Source organism: Ursus maritimus, unplaced genomic scaffold (assembly GCF_017311325.1).
Source record: "Ursus maritimus isolate PB19 unplaced genomic scaffold, ASM1731132v1 scaffold_27, whole genome shotgun sequence".
Classification (NCBI taxonomy): Eukaryota; Metazoa; Chordata; class Mammalia; order Carnivora; family Ursidae; genus Ursus; species Ursus maritimus.
The window spans coordinates 30874872-30894711 of record NW_024425230.1 but is presented as its reverse complement, the minus strand read 5'-3'; the positions used below and the strand labels follow the sequence as shown (position 1 = coordinate 30894711).

At 36.8% G+C, this 19840-nt stretch overlaps 1 protein-coding gene across 1 annotated transcript in view; it reads left to right on the top strand.

Moving 5' to 3' along the window:
* The first annotated feature begins 4150 nt into the window (after positions 1–4150).
* Positions 4151–19840, top strand: part of NEO1 (neogenin 1) — a 201815-nt gene continuing 186125 nt past the window's right edge. The window contains exons 1-5 of the mRNA XM_040642636.1: positions 4151–4236; positions 4387–4543; positions 5559–5690; positions 13695–13809; positions 15711–15836. Coding sequence (XP_040498570.1) covers positions 4151–4236; positions 4387–4543; positions 5559–5690; positions 13695–13809; positions 15711–15836 — 616 coding nt within the window. The remainder of the gene's footprint in view (positions 4237–4386; positions 4544–5558; positions 5691–13694; positions 13810–15710; positions 15837–19840) is intronic.

The following is a 19840-nucleotide window of genomic DNA, read 5'->3' as shown; positions in this document are numbered from 1 at the left end:
GTATTAAATCCATAGGACAATTGGGGAGAATTGGCATTTCAGCTATGTGAGTCTTTAAATCCATGTACATATGTCTTTTCATTTATTTAGAGAGCCTTTGATTTTTTTTTAAATCAGCATTTTGTAGTTCTCAGATACTTAAGTATTTCATGTTTTTGGAGCTATTGTAAATATTTTCCCCCTAATTTTGACTGCCAGTTGTTGATTGCCAGCACAGGAAAATTGACTGATTTTTTGTATGTTAACCTTGTGCCCTATGACCTTGCTTAAACTCACTTAAAAGTTCTAAGTTTCAAAGTAGGCAATCATGTTGTCTGCAGTTGTGATGGTTTTTTCTTTCTTTGTTTTTGATCTGTATGCCTTTTATTAATTTTCCTTGCCTTATTACTTTGGCTAGAATTTCCAGTACAGTGCTGAATAGTGGTGGTGAGTATAGACATCCTTGCTTTGTTTCTGATATTAGGGGAAAGCAATTCACTCTTTCATTATGAAGTGTGATGTTAACTTAAGGTTGTTGTTGTAGTTTTTTTTAGATGCCCTTTATCAAGTTAAGAAGTTTCTCTTCCTAGTTTGCTAAGAGTTTTTTTTAGCATGAATAGGAGCTGAATTTTGACAAGAGCTCTTCTGCATCTGTTGATAATATCATGCAGTTTCTCCTTTTAGTTTGTCATTCTGATGGATTATATTGATTTCAGAATATGAAACCAGCCTTACATTCCTGGGATAAACCTCCACTTGACTTGCTAGTCTTTTTGTATTGCTAGATTTGATTTGCTAATATTTTGTTGAGGATTATTCCATCTGTGTTGATGAGGAATTTTGGTCTATAGTTCCCTTGTACCATATTGGCCTGGTTTTAGTATCAGATAATGCTGGCATCATAAAATTAGTTGTGACATGTCCCTTCCTCTTCTGTTTTTTGGAAGATATTGCACAGAATGTTATTTCTTCTTTCAATGTTTGTTAGAATTCAAAATTAAAACCAAATGGGTCTTTTTTTAAAAAGATTATTTATTTTTAGAGAGAATGCGAATGAGCAGGGAGGAGGGGCAGGAGGAGAGGGAGAGAATGTCAAGCAGACTCCCTGCTGAGCACAGAGTCCAGCGCTGGGCTCCATCTCATTACCTAGAGATCATGACCTGAGCCAAAATTAAGAGTTGGACACTTAAGTAGTGGAGCCACCGAGGCACCCCAAATGGGTCTTTTAAAATGTAAAAACGTTCACAATCAGAAGTAACATTTATATTAAACATTTATATTACATCAAAATAGTAACATTTCTATTGTAGAAAACTTAGAAAATATTGTTAAAAGTTAGTAACTATAGGGGCACCTGGGTAGTACAGTCGTTAAGCGTCTGCCTTTGGCTCAGGGCGTGATCCTGGCGTTCCGGGATCGAGTCCCACATCGGGCTCCTCCACTGGGAGCCTGCTTCTTCCTCTCCCACTCCCCTGCTGTGTTCTCTCTCTCGCTGGCTATCTCTCTGTCACATAAATAAATAAAAAAAAAAAATCTTAAAAAAAAAAGTAACTATAGAAACGAATAAAGAAAGTAAAAACCACGTATCTCACAATTCAGATGATTTTATTAATATTTTGGTATTTTTTTTCTAGTTTTCCTCCTCTACATATATACTTGTGTATTTTTTTTTCTTTTAAGATTTTATTTATTTATTTGACAGAGATAGAGACAGCCAGTGAGAGGGGGAACACAAGCAGGGGGAGTGGGAGAGGAAGAAGCAGGCTCATAGCGGAGGAGCCTGATGTGGGGCTCGATCCCAGAACGCCGGGATCACGCCCTGAGCCGAAGGCAGGTGCTTAACCGCTGTGCCACCCAGGCGCCCCTGTGTATTTTTTTTTTAAGATTTTATTTATTTATTTGACAGACAGCCAGCGAGAGAGGGAACACAGGCAGGAGGAGTGGGAGAGGAAGAAACAGGCTCCTAGCGGAGGAGCCTGATGTGGGGCTCGATCCCAGGACTCTGGGATCACGCCCTGAGCCGAAGGCAGAGGCTTAACTACTGAGCCACCCAGGCGCCCCTATACTTGTGTATTTTTAAACTCTGTGTGTGTGTGTGTATGTGCATGTGTGTTTAAAACAAAATTGGGGATCATATTACAAATATTTTATACCTGGATCCAGTATGGCTACCTAATTTTGCCGTGTTCCATAATTTCACATAAACATTAATCTTGAAAATTAAAGTGTGTAAGTTCTTTTTATATAAGTTTTTTTTCCTAAAAATTTACTTAAGATTTATTTCTGGAACTAGAAAGGGTTTGACATATTGAAGGCTCTTTATACACATCACAAAGTTGCTTTTTAGGAAGGATATATAAATTTTTACTCCCAAATGGATATTTTAAAAAGTATGTGTATATATTTATATTTTATGGATTTATGTGTAAATACATATAAAATATATTAATATGTATCTGTCTCTATGTATATACTTAGTTTATTTTAAGAAATTTTAAGGAGTGAAGTATATTATTCTTTTTTTTTTTTTAAAGATTTTATTTATTTATTTGACAGAGATAGAGACAGCCAGCGAGAGAGGGAACACAAGCAGGGGAGTGGGAGAGGAAGAAGCAGGCTCCCAGCGGAGGAGCCTGATGTGGGGCTCGATCCCATAACGCCGGGATCACGCCCTGAGCCGAAGGCAGATGCTTAACCGCTGTGCCACCCAGGCGTCCCTGAAGTATATTTTCTTAAATATTTAGTTTCCCAAATGAGTGTGGCTATATTTTATGACTATACACACTTGCAGAGACAGTTTTGATATAGAAATGAAAGCTTTTAAATTATGAGTGTGCAAAAATGCCGGTAAGAGGTTATTCTTATCATAATGACAGTGTGACCTGTGATTCAGTCTGTAATTTTATTCTCTGTTGATTTTTTTAATCATCAAATATAGTTTACACAATGTAATTTTAATGAAATCATGCTTGAAAATATGTGCTTTAAGTTTTTCATAGGAAATATTTATATAATTTATGTCAGAGAGACATTTTGATTTACAAGGTTAGTGAAACAGATTTCTTTGGTGAAAAAGTATGCAAGACTTCCAAAGTAGAAGTAGTCAGGAATTAGTTTTTAGGTGTATTCATCAAGGTCACATATATGTAGAGTTACCGTAGGTCCTGGTTTGCTTGTTGTTCCTGTTAAATAATTATTTTTAGCACCCCCTCTTGCCCTCAGAAATGTCCTGATTTGAATAATAAAGTATATATTAACCCTGTATTTTTGATAGATTGGACCTTTCCAGAGTATAAACTTGTCAGAAGCCTTGCACCAAGTTTAATTAGCCAAGAACTTTCAAATTAGTGTTTAGGAAATTATGTGTGCTCAAGAAAAATAGTAATTTTGGACTTCTGGTAATTCTTTATCAACTATGGTTTTTTAGTAGCAGTTCTGAAAAATCTGGTTTTGTATTTGTATACCAGCATTTTAAAATTTGCCATCTCAAAGTATGTTCAGTTCCATTTCTTTCCCTTTAACAAAGTAACAAGGCAGCAATTATTGCTTCTTCCTATTCATACTGTAGACTTTGTTTTCAGGTCTTTGAGGTAGTTCAAAGAGCAGAGATTTTATTTCCATACCCGTCTTGGTATATGTGTAGGTAGACTTCTAGACTCAAAAAATGAACTTAAACCATGCTTAATTTGTGACAAGCATTTTGCCAGTATTTGCAAAATGAAAGCAGAATCCAAATACAAAGAACACTCTATTTCGGGACAGTAAGAAAAGAAATACAGTCTGTATAACATAAAATTATGAGACATTTAACAAATTTACTGTATGCACACTGTGTTCTAGGTCTAGGCTCTGGGATAAGCACTGAATAAGACAAACACAGTCCTTGCTCTTATGGAACATGAAATCTAGTGGGGAAGGCTGAACATTTGAAAACATTAATTTTTTTAAGGATTTTATTTATTTGAAAGAGAGAGAGAGAGATAGAGAGAGGAGAAGAACAGAGCTGAGTGTGGAGCCTGACGTGGGGCTCGATCCCATGACCCTGAGATCATGACCTGAGGTGACATCAAGAGTCAGCACTTAACCAGCTGAGCCACTCAGGTGCCCCTAAACACATAATTATAGTGAAATGTGGTAGATGTTTATGGATGATGGTAAAGGGATACTCAAAATGCCCAAACACTACTCGTATCCTTTACTAAAATTAAGCATTAAGTACCTGGAACTTAAAATAAGTTCTGAAACCCTAATATCCTGGTATGATGTGTTAGGCATTCACTCATTTCTGTATAATTTGCAGGAACCTACATAGAATAGATGTGCCCAAGTCTTGCTTGGAATTTAATCAAGCTACATGCGTTTTTACAGGTGTTCTTGCTTACACATTTTATGTGAATTGTTATGTAGGCTTAAATGTAATAAAAATCCTAGTATTATAGTAACAACTTTTCCTATCAATGACAAATTTATAAAGTGTTCGGTTGTAAGTCCAGTTACAGAGAAGCTTTATTCTGGGTCTTCTGAAAAGCAAGTTAATCTGGATGCATTTGTCATTTCCAAAGTGGTAAGATTTTTTTTTTTTTTGCTGTGACACATTTGAATGTGCAGATAGTTCATTGCAGCATACATTGTATATTTAAAGACTGCTGAATATTTTAAGAATTCTTGAAGCTGTGTTGTTAGTAGTCATTATCTGCTTGTAGCTTTTGAACACTTAAATGTGTCTAGTTCGATTTGTGATTTACTGTGAGTGTAAAACATACACTGGATTTCAAAGACTTAATATAACAAATGTAAAATATCCTCTAGTACTCTTTTTATTGATCACATGTTTAAGTAATTTTTGGATATAATGGTTAAATATGGTAATAATTAATTTCATCTGTTTTTTGAATGTGGCTACTAGAACATTTAAAGGTATATCTGTGGCTTTCATTGTATTTCTGCTGGACAGCACTGTCCTGAAGCATCTCCTCAGGGTCTCACATTCTTTAGAACATAACGCTTCGGGCCACACCATCTCAGTTTACATTTCATCTCATGAACTGTCACGGTAGGAAGTACAATTGGGTTTCACATCAGATTGGAACAGAAATGTGATACTGTGCGACTACCTCTGTAACTTTATTTAAAATTTTTTGTCTTAAAACAGAGGATCATAGGGGAAGAGAGGAAAAAATAAAACAAGATGAAAACCAGAGAGGGAGACCAACCATAAGAGACTCTTAATCATAGGAAACAAAGTGAGGGTTGCTGGAAGGGGGGGTGGAGGGATGGTAAACTGGGTGATGGACATAAAGGAGGGCATGTGATATAATGAACACTGGGTATTATATAAGACTACTGAATCACAGGCCTGTACCTCTGAAACTAATAATACATTATATGTTAATTAATTGAATTTAAATAAATTTTAAAAATTTGCCTTAAGTGAATTTGCATGGAATTCTGTTGTTTGTAATCAAAAGTGCCTTTGCTCCATCACATAAGTGTAAGACTTATTTTCCAAACGGGGTTGTAAACTTGAGGACAAAGATGGTCTGGTATTTTTTGCACACGGCCTACTGCGTTTGTAAAAGCGAGAAGTACTTGTTGAGCTGAAGAAGTGCCAACACAGCACCACCATCTACAGCAGTGATTTTCAGAGTAACTCAGAGGAGAGACAGAACATTTATGGCTCTATGGTGATCTGTGAAAGTGACATGGAAAAGGTAGAGTTTGAGCTTTGACCCGTAACAGTCATAAAATTACCTAGCATTGTAACAATTGACACTTTCAGAAGCCTTGAATGGGGCCATCATACTTTTGCCGTCAAAGTGAAGATGGATGAAGCTGCCCAAAAGTCTCTTTCAAATAAAAGCAATGTAGAGGATCGACTGCCCCTGAACCAAAGCGAAACACTGAAAAACCAGCACATGAAAGTCACCAGACTTGTGATTCACCAGCATTTACGGAGAGAATTTCATCTTAGAACATAGTTTTACATTTATGTGAGGCCAGAGTTGTTTCAATATCGTTCAAAGGCTTTGATCATGAAGTTAAAATAATGGTTCAGGAGAAGGGGGAAGAGAAAGAAGCAATAACAAAGCAGTGTTATAGCTCAAGGGCCTAAGCCCTGTATCAGTTAGCATCCAAGCAGATACAGAAGCCATACCAGTAATTTGAGCAGGGGAATTTTAATAAGAATTGTCAAAGGCGATTTCTCAGCATTTGCTGCAACATGGTCGGGACTGGAGGAGATAATGCTAAGCGAAATAAGTCAAGCAGAGAAAGACAATTATCATATGGTTTCACTTATTTATGGAACATAAGAAGTAGGAAGAGCGGTAGGAGAAGAAAGGGAAGAAGAAAGGGGGGGGGTAAACAGAAGGGGGAATGAACCATGAGAGACTATGGACTCTGGGAAACAAACTGAGGGCTTCAGAGGGGAGGGGGGGTGGGGGAATGGGATAGACTGGTGATGGGTGTTAAGGGGGGCACGTACTGCATGGTGCACTGGGTGTTATACGCAAGTAATGAATCATGGAACTTAAAAAACTAGGGATGTACTGTATGGTGACTAACATAACATAATAAAAAATTATTATAAAAAAAAAGAATTGTCAAAGGCAGTTAACTACTAACAGGAGTAAAAGGGAGCTCTAAGATGTATAGAGAGGTAGGTACGTCCCTTTAGCACCCTTATCTTGGCTGAGCCTGATAGCAAGTCAACTGAGAGGAAGCACAGTCTAAAGAATTCAGTTCCAATAGAAAAAAATCAGGCCAGTGAGGGTAGACTTAACACTTACAGGTAGGGATGTCTGGGTGGCTCAGTTGGTTAAGCATATGCCTTTGGCTCAGGTCATGATGTCAGGGTCCTGGGATCGTGCCCCGCGTCGGGCTCCTTGCTCAGTGGGGAGCCTGCTTCTCCCTCTCCCTCTGTGGCTCCCCCTGCTTGTGCTCTCGCCTCTTCTCTCTCTCCCTGACAAATAAATAAATAAAAATCTTTGAAAAAAATATAACTTAGAGGTATTAAATTAATAACTGGTAGAAGCCTCAAAGGAGAAAGAGTGATTATACAAATTTGGAATAATGTTTTGGAAGTATCAGTAGAAAGTTAGGAGAGTGCTGAAGTCACGTTCTGGTCTTTGGTTTCAGAATGTGGAGAAATGACCAAATTGTCCATGGGTTTCAGGACAGGAGAACTATGAACATTTCAGGGTGGATAGGAGATTTGTTTACAGAGAGGTCAATTTGGTAGGATACTACAGCGTCTTCCCAGAAATGATTTTGATAGTTGAGGCCAGAAAATGTGCACAAATTACCATGGGAAAAGAGTACAGAAAAAGAAAGGAGGAAACTAAGGACTGATCTTTGTGAAATACTTTCATTTAGAGAATGATAGGAGAAGTGTCAGGGAGGTAGAGATAAAGGAGAGCTTTGAAAGTGCACTGTGACCGGACAGCGTGGGGTGGGTGGGGGGAGGGGTTCAACATGAAACACTTGAAGACTTCAGAAGTTAGGGCTTTGATTTTTGGTAAAACGGCGATTGTTGGTAACTCCAGAAAAAAGTTTCAGTAGAGTGGATGAATGGATAAGCCAGGTTATTGTTAAGGTTCGGAAGATGGAGGCCGGAGTGCAGACGATTTCAGGAAGTTTGACAGTGAAGGGAAGGAGTGAAAGAGGAGAAAGTGTCTCAAGGTATAGCAAGGATAAGGGAAAGATTTAAAAAAAAAATTTTTTTTCCATTTGATAAGCGGGAGATCGAGATCAAGGCAAAGAGACAGTAGAAAGGAAGAGATTGAACAGGAGCAAGGGAGCAGGAGTTGTTTCAAGTGATAAAATAGGGTCTAGATGAAAATGTAGGGGGAAAAAGTGATACCAAGGAGAGAAATGGAAAGATCAAAGGAATTGGGCCTCTTTTAGGGTTGAACCATATGAAATTGCTGATACTGACCAGTTTTTACATAATTATTTTTTATTTCAAATGGTTTAACCTGATGTTTGTGACACAAGATAAAAAGGAAGGATGAAGATAAAGAAAATTTGAAGTATGAAGAAGACAAGTCCAACTTACATAAAAAGGATTGCGTTTTCTCAGTAAATAGGCAGGGTCATCTTAATAGAATGGGCTCAGGGCAAAAAGAGGGAAAAGTTTTGGGATATATATACTTTAGAGAATGTGAAACTAGAGAGAGACAAAGATGAGTTAAGAGGCAGTGGTCTCAGCATAAAGTGAAGACTAGGATTAATGGAGAGGCTCCACGAATGGAGAAGATGGGCTCATTCACAAGAGATCGCTCCAGTTAATTTAGTAAATTAATTGGGTCTGAGAGTGGATGATGTAGAAGATAATAAAGGTTTGAGACTAGAGGAGTAGAAAAACAATGATGCTTCCTAGGAAGATCTAGACAGAATAAGGAGAGAGAGATGTTAGGTTTTAATTGGTTGAGCTTGAGCTGATGTGAAGGAAGAGGTTCAGATTTGTGGATTGTTGTTACAGTTAATAGTTGGAGTCTGGATGATGCGTAAATGGTTTGAGAAAATAAATACAGATAAAAGGTAATTTTATTTTTACTGGCTAATAAATCAGCAGTGCCTGATATTTTCAGACCATTTATCTTGCTATGCCTTTCTTTTTCTTGAGATTTAATTGACATATAACATGTCTTAGATGTTCAGCATGATGGTTTGAGATATATATCTGTATATTTTTTTATTTTGCAGAATGTTTACCAGAATAAGTTATCATCCATCAACATATAGTTTTTTTTTTCTTGTGATGGAAACTTTCAGATCTTCTCTCTTAGCAACTTTCAAGTATACAGCACAGTATTTACTATAGTCACCATGTTGTACGTTACATCTCCAGGACTTACTTATCTTATAACTGGAATTTTGTACCTTTTGATCACCTCTATCAATTTCACCTACCCATGTCCACCCTCCTGCATTAGTCTGTTCTCTGTATCTCTAAGTTCCGTATTTTTTTTAGATTCCACATGTAAGTGAAATAATACAGTACTTGTCTTTCTCTGACTTGTTTCACGTAGCATAATGCCCCCAAGGTTCATCTATCTTATCTCATGTGTCAGGATTTCCTTCTTTTTATGGCTGGATAATATTCCGTTGTATATGCATACCACATTTTCTTTATTCGTTCATCCATTGATGGACACCGAGGTTATTTCCATGTGTTAGCTATTGTAAATAACGCTGCACTGAACGTGGGGATTCAGATATCTTTTCGAAATCGTGCTGTTATTTCCTCAGGATAAATACCCAGAAGTGGAATTGCTGCATCAAATGGTAGTCTGTTTTTAAAATTTGAGGTACCTCTGTACTGTTTTCCATAGTGGCTGTACCAATTTGCATTCCCACTATGAGTGTACGAGGGTTCCCTTTTCTCTACATCCTCTCTCCCACACTTGTTATTTCTTGTCTTTTTGATAATAGCCATTCTGACAGATGCGAGATGATAATCTCATAGTGATTTGATTTGCATTTGCCTGATAATTAGTGATGTTGAGCATCTTTTCATGTACCTGTTGGCAATCTGTGTTCTCTTTGGAAGAATGTCTATTCAGGCCCTCTTTCCACTTTTAATTGATATTTTTTTTTTTCTTTGCTGTTGAGTTGTATGAGTTCTTGATATGTTTTGGATGTTAATCCCTTATCATATATGTGCTTTGCATATATTTCCTCCTGTTTGGTAGGTTGCCTTTTCATTTTGTTGATTGTTTCCTTTGCTGTGCAGAAGCTTTTTAGTTTGATGCAGTCCTAGTTGTTTTGCTTTTGTTGTCTTTGTTTCTTGATTATGAGTGGACACTAGATTTTATATATGATTAAAAATAATTTCTTTTGTCCCCTCACCCTCCTTTCAGAAGTAGGGAATTTTGCATTTTTAAGACTGGGCATAATGGTAGGAGTGGGAGTACAGATTAAAATTAATTTGCTCAGTGATTTGCAAATAACCTGATAAAGTATTATCATTGTTTTTGATATCTTAGACCAAAAAATGCTTAATAAGCAAGGCAAGTTTTTTTGGATATAAATGAAAATGTTTTGAAATATGATAGAGGATGAACTAGTGGACTAGTCACTTTACTTTTTAGGTATCTGCCTCCTATGAGGGTGTAGTTAAGGTTCTTTCCTGTCCTAAATTAAAACAATTTTTAATTCTATAATTTTTGACTTTTGAAGTACTTTTAGAAAATAGAATAAAGACTTTGATAAGCAGTCAAATAAAAATATGCAGTGCACGGAAAATAACAAACATGGTAAAAAGATATTTGACTTTACCCAAGTTGAGGGAGGTGCAAGGTAAAACAATTTGATATCATTTTTTTTGCCCATTAACCTAGTGAACATTTAAAAGCTACTCAATTTTGACAAAGGAAAGGGGGAAAGTCTGTCTTGTATACTATTAAAGGGAATATAAATTGATACAGCCTTTTTGTAGGTGGTGGTATAAGATGTGCATTATTTTTGACTCAGTAATTCTGCTTCTAGAAATCTCTCTCTTACATGTGCAAAGAATTATAGGATGTTCATTGAAGCACTGTTTATAGTAGCAAAAAAATTGGAGATGACTTAAACGTTAGCCAGCAGATGTGGCTCTCTTATGTAGTGTGACCATGTGTCCTAGTTAGTTTGAGAGGGTCTGATTTCACCGGTGCTAGCAGCATAATTGGTAAGACCACTTTCTTTCACTCTCAGTAGTGTCCTGTTTGGATAATAACTCACATGTTTGTTATATGTGTACACTAATAGCATGGATCACTATGCATCTGTGAAAAGAATTAACTGTATGCACTGGCCTGACTATAGTCAAGATACATTAAGGGAGAGAAATGAGTTGCAGTACAATACATATATCCCTTTTGTTTTTTAAAGTAAAACTCCTAAACTATGTGTGTGTGAATGAAACAATGAGAGAGAGGATCTGTTGAAAAGATGTGGAAGAATTCATACTAATTTGTTAATATGATAACCTCTGGAGGAGGTGTCAACCCCATGAATGAGCATATGTTGATTTATTTTTTAAATAAAAGCAACAATAAAATGGAACTGTTGATTGCCAGCAGATGCTATAATTTTTAACTAGAAAGCATTAATAAAAATAATTATTATTAATATAAGAAATTTAACTTTGTTGTACTCTGTCCTGTATAGATAATAACTTTTGTATTTTTAAAAATGTACTAATGGAAATTTAAAAAGTTATCACTATCATTCCACCATTACAAATCAATAAACTTTTCAGATTGCCTCCTGTTCCTTGTTATCTGTATATACATAATTCTTACATACTGATAATCAGAGCACAGATGTAATTTCACATATGTATTTTTTAAGATTACGCTCTATAGTGTATTTTTGCCATAATCTAGTAGTTAGCATTTTTGAAAGCTTGCTGTGTGCCAGGTACTGTGTTAAATGGTTTACGTATATCATACGGTTTAATCCTCCCAACTGCAGTATGCGTAAATTTGAGACTAGATAATTTGCCAAGACCACATAGTTAAAAAATGACGGAAATGGGATTTGAACTCAGGCAGCCTGACTCTTCTTCAACGCATGCTCGTATCCACTATTCTTACTGCCTCCCTTTACAATTTTTAGTGATTGTATAATACCAATATGTCATAATTCACTTAGCCATTTTTCTAGTTATATATCTAGCATATATGGTGATATTATATCAGTCCCTTATTATTAGGTGGAATACTTTTATAAATAGAAACTTACTTCCATCAACAATTTTATTGCCATAAGAAACAGTTTGATTAGGAAAAATGCTTAGTTCTTTTATGTGCCAGTTTTCAAATAATGATTCGATTCTTTAACAGTCTCCAAAGGTGATCAGTTAGTTTTGTTTTGTGTTTTTTGTTCATTTGTTTATTTTGTCTTTTTTTTTGAGGTCGTTATAAAGTAATGAAATTCAACATATTTGAATGTTTCAATTTATTATTATCATTACTGATGCTTAAATGTCCCATATTTGGCCAGTGAAAACCTCTTGAGTCTTTTGCGATGACCCTAGCAGTCGTTTGATAGCTTTTTCTTTTCTAGTCTGACAAGATGTTGCAGATTCATCTCATATTCCAATTGCAGACCTGGAATTAGCCAGTTGTTTTAGGGGTTCTTTTGTGTGGAAAATGAAATTTAAAGCCAAAATCTCGTTGTGGAGAGTACTTAACTGCACTGGTTTGGTCATTGTTATTAGGCCTTTTCAGTCAATTGAGCTAGGCAGTACATATTTTTTAGATAAGTAAAAAACAAATTCATATTGGTACTTAAGATTAAAACTGAGGGATAGATGGTTTTTACTTTACCTCATTGATTTTTTTAAATAGTGATTCATCACTTCCATACAACACCCAGTGCTCATCACAGGTGCCCTCCTTCATCCCCATCACCTATTTCACCCATCCCCTACCCACCTCTCCTCTGCTAACCATCAGCATGTTCTCTAGAGTGAAGAGTGCTTCCTGGTATGTCTTTCTCTTTTTTCTCCTTTGCTCATTTTTTTTTTTTGAAGTTTTGACTGACTTTGCTTGGCATTATATTCTCTAGCTCCATCCATGTTGTTGCAGATGGCAAGCCTGCATTGTTTTAATAGAGCTGAATATATGCACTACTTCTTTATCCGTTCATCTATCAATAGACACTTGGGCTGCTTCCTTATCTTGGCTATTGTAAAGAATGCCGCTATAAACATAGAGGCGCACGTATCCCTTTGAATTAGTGTTTTTGTATCCTTTGGGTAAGTACCCAGTATTGGGATTGCTGGATTGAAGGGTGTTTCTATTTTTAACTTTTTGAGGAACCTCCGTACTCTTCTCCAGAGTGGCTCCACCAGTTTGCGTTCCCACCAGCAGTGCACAAGTGTTCCTTTTTCTCCACGTCCTTGCTGACACCTGTTGTGTCTCCTGTCCTTGATGTTAATCATTCTGACAGATCACCTCATTGATTTGATATCTCTATCGCTTTTCTTCCACACCGGGAATCCTGTTCTTCATGACGTTAATGAAATTACTCATTTGCTTTATTCTACAACACACACACGCACACACACCAGCCTCAGAATAACAGTACCAATAGTAACTACAACAAAAGTGGTTATTAAAACAGTTAAAAATATTTGCAGTTCTTTTGGTCCTTAGGGCATATTCCACTAAGTATAGTTTGGTTATTGTGTTCTTAAATTCTCCTGTCTGGGTGGTTTTGATGACAACTAGAGATTTAGGCTTGTTCTACCTCTGCTTTCAATGTTAAGGGATTTTTAAGATTTAGTTTTGTATTTTAAATTTGTAAAATATTTGTATGATCCCAAAGTCAAATCTTTTTTTTTTTTTAAGATTTTATTTATTTATTTGACAGAGAGAGACAGCCAGAGAGAGAAGGAACACAGCAGGGGAGTGGGAGAGGAAGAAGCAGGCTCCCAGCGGAGCAGGGAGCCCCATGCAGGGCTCGATCTCAGGACCTTGGGATCATGCCCTGAGCAGAAGGAAGACACTTAACAACTGAGCCACCCAGGCGCCCCCCCAAAGTCAAATCTATGTACAAGTTCTGTTCAGAGACATCGAGCTTCAATTCCTGTCTCCTCTAACTATGTTTCCTTTCCTTGTATGGGTTAAAAATTACGTGTGTGTATCTATTACTGTCCCACCTTTCTTAGATATATATACCCACTTCTCTCCAACCTTGCTTTGCCACTTAATTTATTCTAGGGACCACTGCATGGTAGAGATGAAGTTATTGCGTCGTCTGGTTTACAGCTGCATGGCACCTCATCGTATCTGTGGACCACAGCGCCTTCAAGCTTGTCTCTAGCTGCTGCCACGGGTAGTGCTGCGGTGAATAGTCTTGCTTGTCCCTGTGTTCATATTTTGGCCAGTGTGTTTTGGGGATAGATTCATAGACATAGGATTACTAAGTCAAAGGGAAAATGTAATTATAACTGTGCTAGATATTGCAAACTTGCCTCTATAGTGGATATTGCCATTTTACATTCCCATTAGCCATTTCCCTGTACTTTGCCTACAAGGTATGTTGTTAAACATTTGTATTTTTGCCAGTATGGTAGGTGAGAAATTGTATCTCAGTGTAGTTTTAATTTGCATTTCTCTTATTATGAGTGAGGTTGAGTATCTTTTAAAATGATTAAGGACCATTTGCATTTCATTTTAGTAACTAATTCTACATCTGTGTGAAAATGGTATGCAGTTATAATAGCATGGGAAAGTCTTATTTTACTCTCACAAATGTGTTTACCACTGCGTGGCTAGTATATACGTGCCTTCATTGTGAGTATCCTGGGCTTCGTGTCTTATCCTTCTGGGACTGTTATAACATCTGTCTTGGATTTTTAGGTCTCCTCTTCTTTTATCCTCCCCTCTAAGGATTATTTCCTGTCAGAAATACATTATCAAGAGAGTAAGAACTCAGTGAATGAAATATGAATTTGTGACTTACTATGACAGCTTACTAATGTAGTCTTGAATTAGCTTTAGGCTAATCAGGCTTTAACAAGCTTTTGAATTCAGTTTATTTCCATCACTAAATACACCGTTGAACAGAAGAATTCTAGAACCTGGTCTACAGACCTTGTGAAACGATGACATGATCTTTCTGAAACAACTGTTTACTTTGCATTGAGAGCTTATGTACATACAGCTTTCTTTGAAGAAAATAGCTCTGATATTATAAGATTCATTATTACGGATTCTTAGTCTTGTGTTTTTCTCTTTTGCGTATATTTAAGTTGTTAGATTGTCCTGTGGGATTTCATAAATATTACTTCTGTTAGTAAAGCTGCCGACAACAAAAGCTTTCAATACATTATTCATGTGCTATTTGTTTTCTGTGTTCAAGAATTAATGCATCTTTACTCAGAATTTTTTTTTAGCTGAACTTGGTAACAATTCGTAAACATATGGTGGTATAGTCACATAAAATCTGTAATGCTTGTTTTCCATATGAGAAAAGTACTCTATTAGCAATATTTAGAGCAATATCAGCTCTCTAAAACATAGCTGATTACTGAAGAATAATGGAAAAATAGCTTTCAAAAATGTGAAATAATTACTCAAAAAATTGCTGCTCTTTCAAGATGTGGGCCACTAAATTTTATGTTTTGCTTTTCTCTGTCATCTGTGTACTTAGTATGCACTTTCATTCATTGAAAACTTTAAGTCTTGTTTTACAGTCTTCTTCTCCATTGCAAGTCTGTCATTGTTCTGGAAAATGTGAGTGTCTGCCTGGCTTACTTCCTAGTCCCATCTTCATTTCTTCACCTTCTTCATCCCCAGTGGCTTCTCTTTCATGCCACTTCAAGTACCAGCTTCCAGAATTGCACCCTAGCCCTTGTCATCACTCGGCAGTGCTGAAATATTATTAAAACAATATCACAGTCTCACGACAGTCTCCTGTCCTTCCAGGTTTCTCACATCGTGCTGGCAGCACTTACTGTTTTCTGTTCACTCTAGAGTATTTCCTTCCCTATCTGTCTTAGATTCCATTGACAGCCATGTGCTGGTATGTTCAACCCTTTTCATTTTCACTTGATACTCACTATTTGGAAGCTTCAGTTTTAAATGTCTATGTTCTCTTTCCTTTATAGTCTGCAAAACCACGTTCTCATATTTGCATTTCTTTTAAATACAGTTAGCAACCTGACTGTGCTCTCAGTGTGGCCCAGTAATCCTGTTCTCCCTTTTTGGTGCTCCCGTCCATTCTCACTATAGCTCCTTCAGATGTTTACCACCACCTGCAGACCTCTGACCCTCCTGACAGCCCAGCCCACCCACACCAGCAACAGTTCTACTCACCAACTCCTTCAGCAGCTGTACAAGCAATTAACCATGACTCCGGTAGCTAACACCAGGCTTACTCATATCCTCATCTTTCCTTCTTGTTACAACAAAAGAAGTGTCCTTTCTCTGATCCAGAATTAATTGTATGGCATGTTTTTTTAGTATAGACATTTAACGCTTGAAATTTCCCTCAAAGCATTGCTTTAGTTACATTGCACAAATTTGACATGCTGTATTTTCATTTTCATTAAGTTGAAAATACTTCGTAATTCCTCATGTGATTTCTTCTTTGATCTGTGAGTTATTTAGAAGTATGTTGCTTAATGTCCAAATACTTCAGGGTTTTCCAGCTATCTGTTACAGATTTCTAGTTTGTTCCATTGTGGTTAGTTCCATTGTGTACGACTTCAGTCCCCTCATATGTAGATTAGTAGTCTTCCACAGATTCGAGGGGTCTCTTCTGCCAAACTCCAGAGTTTGTGTGCATCTCTCTCTCTCTTAGCAGCTCCTTCCTCCTTCGTACTCTGCAAATTGTGGTAACCTTGGCCTCTTCAACGGTGATCTGTTTCTTTAACTGTGAGATTTCAGAGGTGACTTTGCTTTCCCTTTCTCATGCTGAGGACTGGAAAGATGAGCTATCTACAGCCTGTAAGATGGGGTGATTTTACAACTCATCTTGTTTCCTATCTCTCAGGGGTCACAGTCCTGCATTTCCTGTTGTCCAGTGTCTGAAAGAAACATTGTTTCATTGATTTTTGTCCAGTTTTCTAGTTGTCTAAGGCAGGATGGTAAGTCTAGTTCCTGTTATTCCTTAATGGCCAGAAGCCTGGATCCTAATCTTACCATCTTTTGGCCTGAATATTTGATTTCACCCTCTGTACTGGTTCTTTCCATCTTTCAACATGCTCAAGTCACTCTTCCATTACAAAGAATATAAAAGACCAGGCTCATGTTTTTTTTATTTACCAATCTCTCTCTCCTCTGACTTCTGCAGCCGGACTTTCTGAGAGTTTTCTCTGTATCCTTGCTTCTTAGAAGTGTTGCTTGTGGACTGGCAGAATCTGCATCACTTGCACGCTTTTGAGACACGGAGAATTTCAGGCCCCGCCCTCGATTTACTGAATGAGAATCTGAACTTGAGCAGGATTTAACAAGGGATTGGTGTGCAAACTAAAATGTGAGAAGTGCTGTTGTTCATTTTGCAGGCTCTGTTTCTTCATTTTCCATCTTGTTCTGAGTGCGTTGTAGTCTGGCATCTGTCTTCACTACACCACTAAATCTGTTCTTGCCTAGGTCATCGGTGACCTTTTCAGTACATCTCCAGTGAATGAGTGTCCATTTGTATTGTATTCTCAACAGGTCATCCTCCTCCTTGAAATATTTCTTTGGCTTCTGAGGGGCCAGGTCTCTTGTCCAACTAGAATAGTGGAGCTAGAATTCAAAATCATGTCTGCTTGACTTCATTTTGCCAAGGAGTTTTCCACTGTGGCTGTTTTTTTGTGGGAGACGAGAGAGGAGGAAGGCTGAAAATTGAAGAAAAGGAAAGCATTCTTCTAATAACAAATGTTTCTTGAATAAACAAATGCAGATATTTTTCATTTTGGGGGGACGGTTGGGAAAGTAGATGCTATAAATTAGAATAATCAAATTGAATTTCCCTAATAGGATATTAGTAGTCTGAAAAATAATTTCAGATCCAGCTTTGGTTAGAAGTTGACATCTGCTGTTTCATGGTATACCTGTACCACCACAGTTTTTCAGAGTATATGTATATCACGCAAGTAAAACTATCCGTATAATATGAACAGCTAACCGCATGCCTTACTTGAAATTCCAGGAAAGGAGTTCTGCATCTCTGTAGATTCAGTCTTTGGAGAAACTGGCTGTGCAGGGCAGAGAGGGGCTGAGCTCTGGAGCTGGGAGCCCTAATTGTTATGCCGCAAAAGAGGGTGGAAAACATTTTAACTCTCAAGTATTGCTTGTCCTTAATCAGTAATGTGAATATATTATCTTTTTGAGTGCTTTGAATTGAGTATTATTTTAATTTTCTAATTTTTAGACTTTTTTAATTAAATTGAGAACTTGAAGCAAGAGCAACTAAGCTATGTGGCGAGAGTGGACAGCAAAGGATCAGGAAGGATGAAATGTAGGATTTACAGACTGGATAGGATAGGGGGGTCAAAAGTAATGTTATTAAGGAGTAAAAGAGGGATGAAGTCCTTTGGCATTAGTGTCTCAGTTTATAATGAAGACATAATTTTCATAGGATGAGTCATATTATATACAAAATGCTTACGTTTGTAGGTGTGTAAAAAGGCTTGCTTATCTTTCTGTCCTGCATTTCTGGCGCTGCTGGGCAATGAGACAGATTTCATTTTATTTCTGCCAGTATTCGAATACTGCATGTTACTTTTTTACTCTGGGCACGATAAAATTTTAGAAGTATTGGCCATGCTGGTGTGCAGTGAGTGATATGATTTGTTGATATTTGGGGGTGGGGGAATCACAACTGAGATAAGTTCCCTGTGGATATTTTCCTTTCATAAGATGGAATTCTATCAAGAAGTGTGAAGTATTTTATCAAAAAGTGAGGAATAGTCTATCAAGAAGTGAGAGCTATTCCATTAAAAAGTGAGAAATTTGCAGAGACCAGGGAATGTAGAAGAGATCAGACAGGATCATTAAGCCTGTTTCAGAATAATGTGTATCATGACTGTGGTCATAGTAAACTAAAATTAGGCAAATTTAAGTGGCTAGGGAATTAGGACCCTGGTGGGAAGTATAGGCCAGTTTTTATACAAAGTCAGCCAAGGAGTGAGTGTCTGATAACTCTTCTGTGACGAAGGAAAAATGGTTAAAGAAGTGGTGATAGATCTGAGCACTGGGTGTTGTAAGTGATGAATCACTGAATTCTACTACTGAAACCAATATTGTACTGTAAGTTAACTAAAATTTAAATAAAAATTAATAAAAAAAGAAATGGTGATAGATCTTTTAAAAAAAATCTTCTCAAGAAAGGATTATTTACCATCAATAACAAAAAGTTATTTTGTTATTAAAACAGAAAAAGATGACAAGAAGAATGCATAAGCAGTTCATATTTTAAGAAGTAAGCAATGCAGAAATCCATGAAGTAAAAAGCCTTCCCCCTGTATGCTCTCCATCAGTGGCTGAATCCCATTACTTCCCCAGGAGAAAACACTGTTAAACTGTTAAGTGTTTATTCTTTTAGCCCTTTCCCTACGTTATTATTTTTTTAAAGATTTTATTTATTTATTTTATTTTATTTTTTTATTTTAAAACTTTTATCATGGCCCTCATTTTTATTTATTTATTTTTTATTTACTTTTATTATGTTCAGTTAGCCAACATATAGTACATCATTAGTTATTGATACAGTGTTCGATTATTTATTTTAGAGAGCACATGTATGAGCTGGGAGGGGAGGCAGAGGGAGAGAATCTCAAGCATACTTCCTGCTGAGCACGGAGCCTGATGCGGGGCTCATCCCACTACCCCAAGATCACAACCTAAGCTGAAATCAAGAGTCAGACTTAACCTATTGAGCCACCCAGGCACTCTTCCCCTACATTATTTACATTTAGATATTTGCATACAGACATATATGTACACGTATATATATTTTTATGTAAGTGGGTCATATTATATGCACTTTGAACTTGAGTATTTTTTATTTAACAGTATATATATTTTAACAATTTTTGAATGTCGGCATGTGAATATGCCCCAGACTTTTCATATTGTCCCTCTCCTATGCAGACTGTATACGAAAATAGCTTTATTTCTGCTTGAACAATGTTGTGTTTTATCTAAAATATTCATGCAATAGCAAAGGTGAAAGAAAAAATTAAAAGTCAACTGAAATCTCACCAATCCATGTTTTAATGACTAGTTTTTAAAAAATATACCCCTTTAGGTATTCACACAAGTGTGAACATACACCCACACCTACCACAAACACATATAATATTTATAAAGGGATTATACACACAAGTTGATTTTTATTATGAAATTATTTTCTATGTGCTTGAAGATTTTTA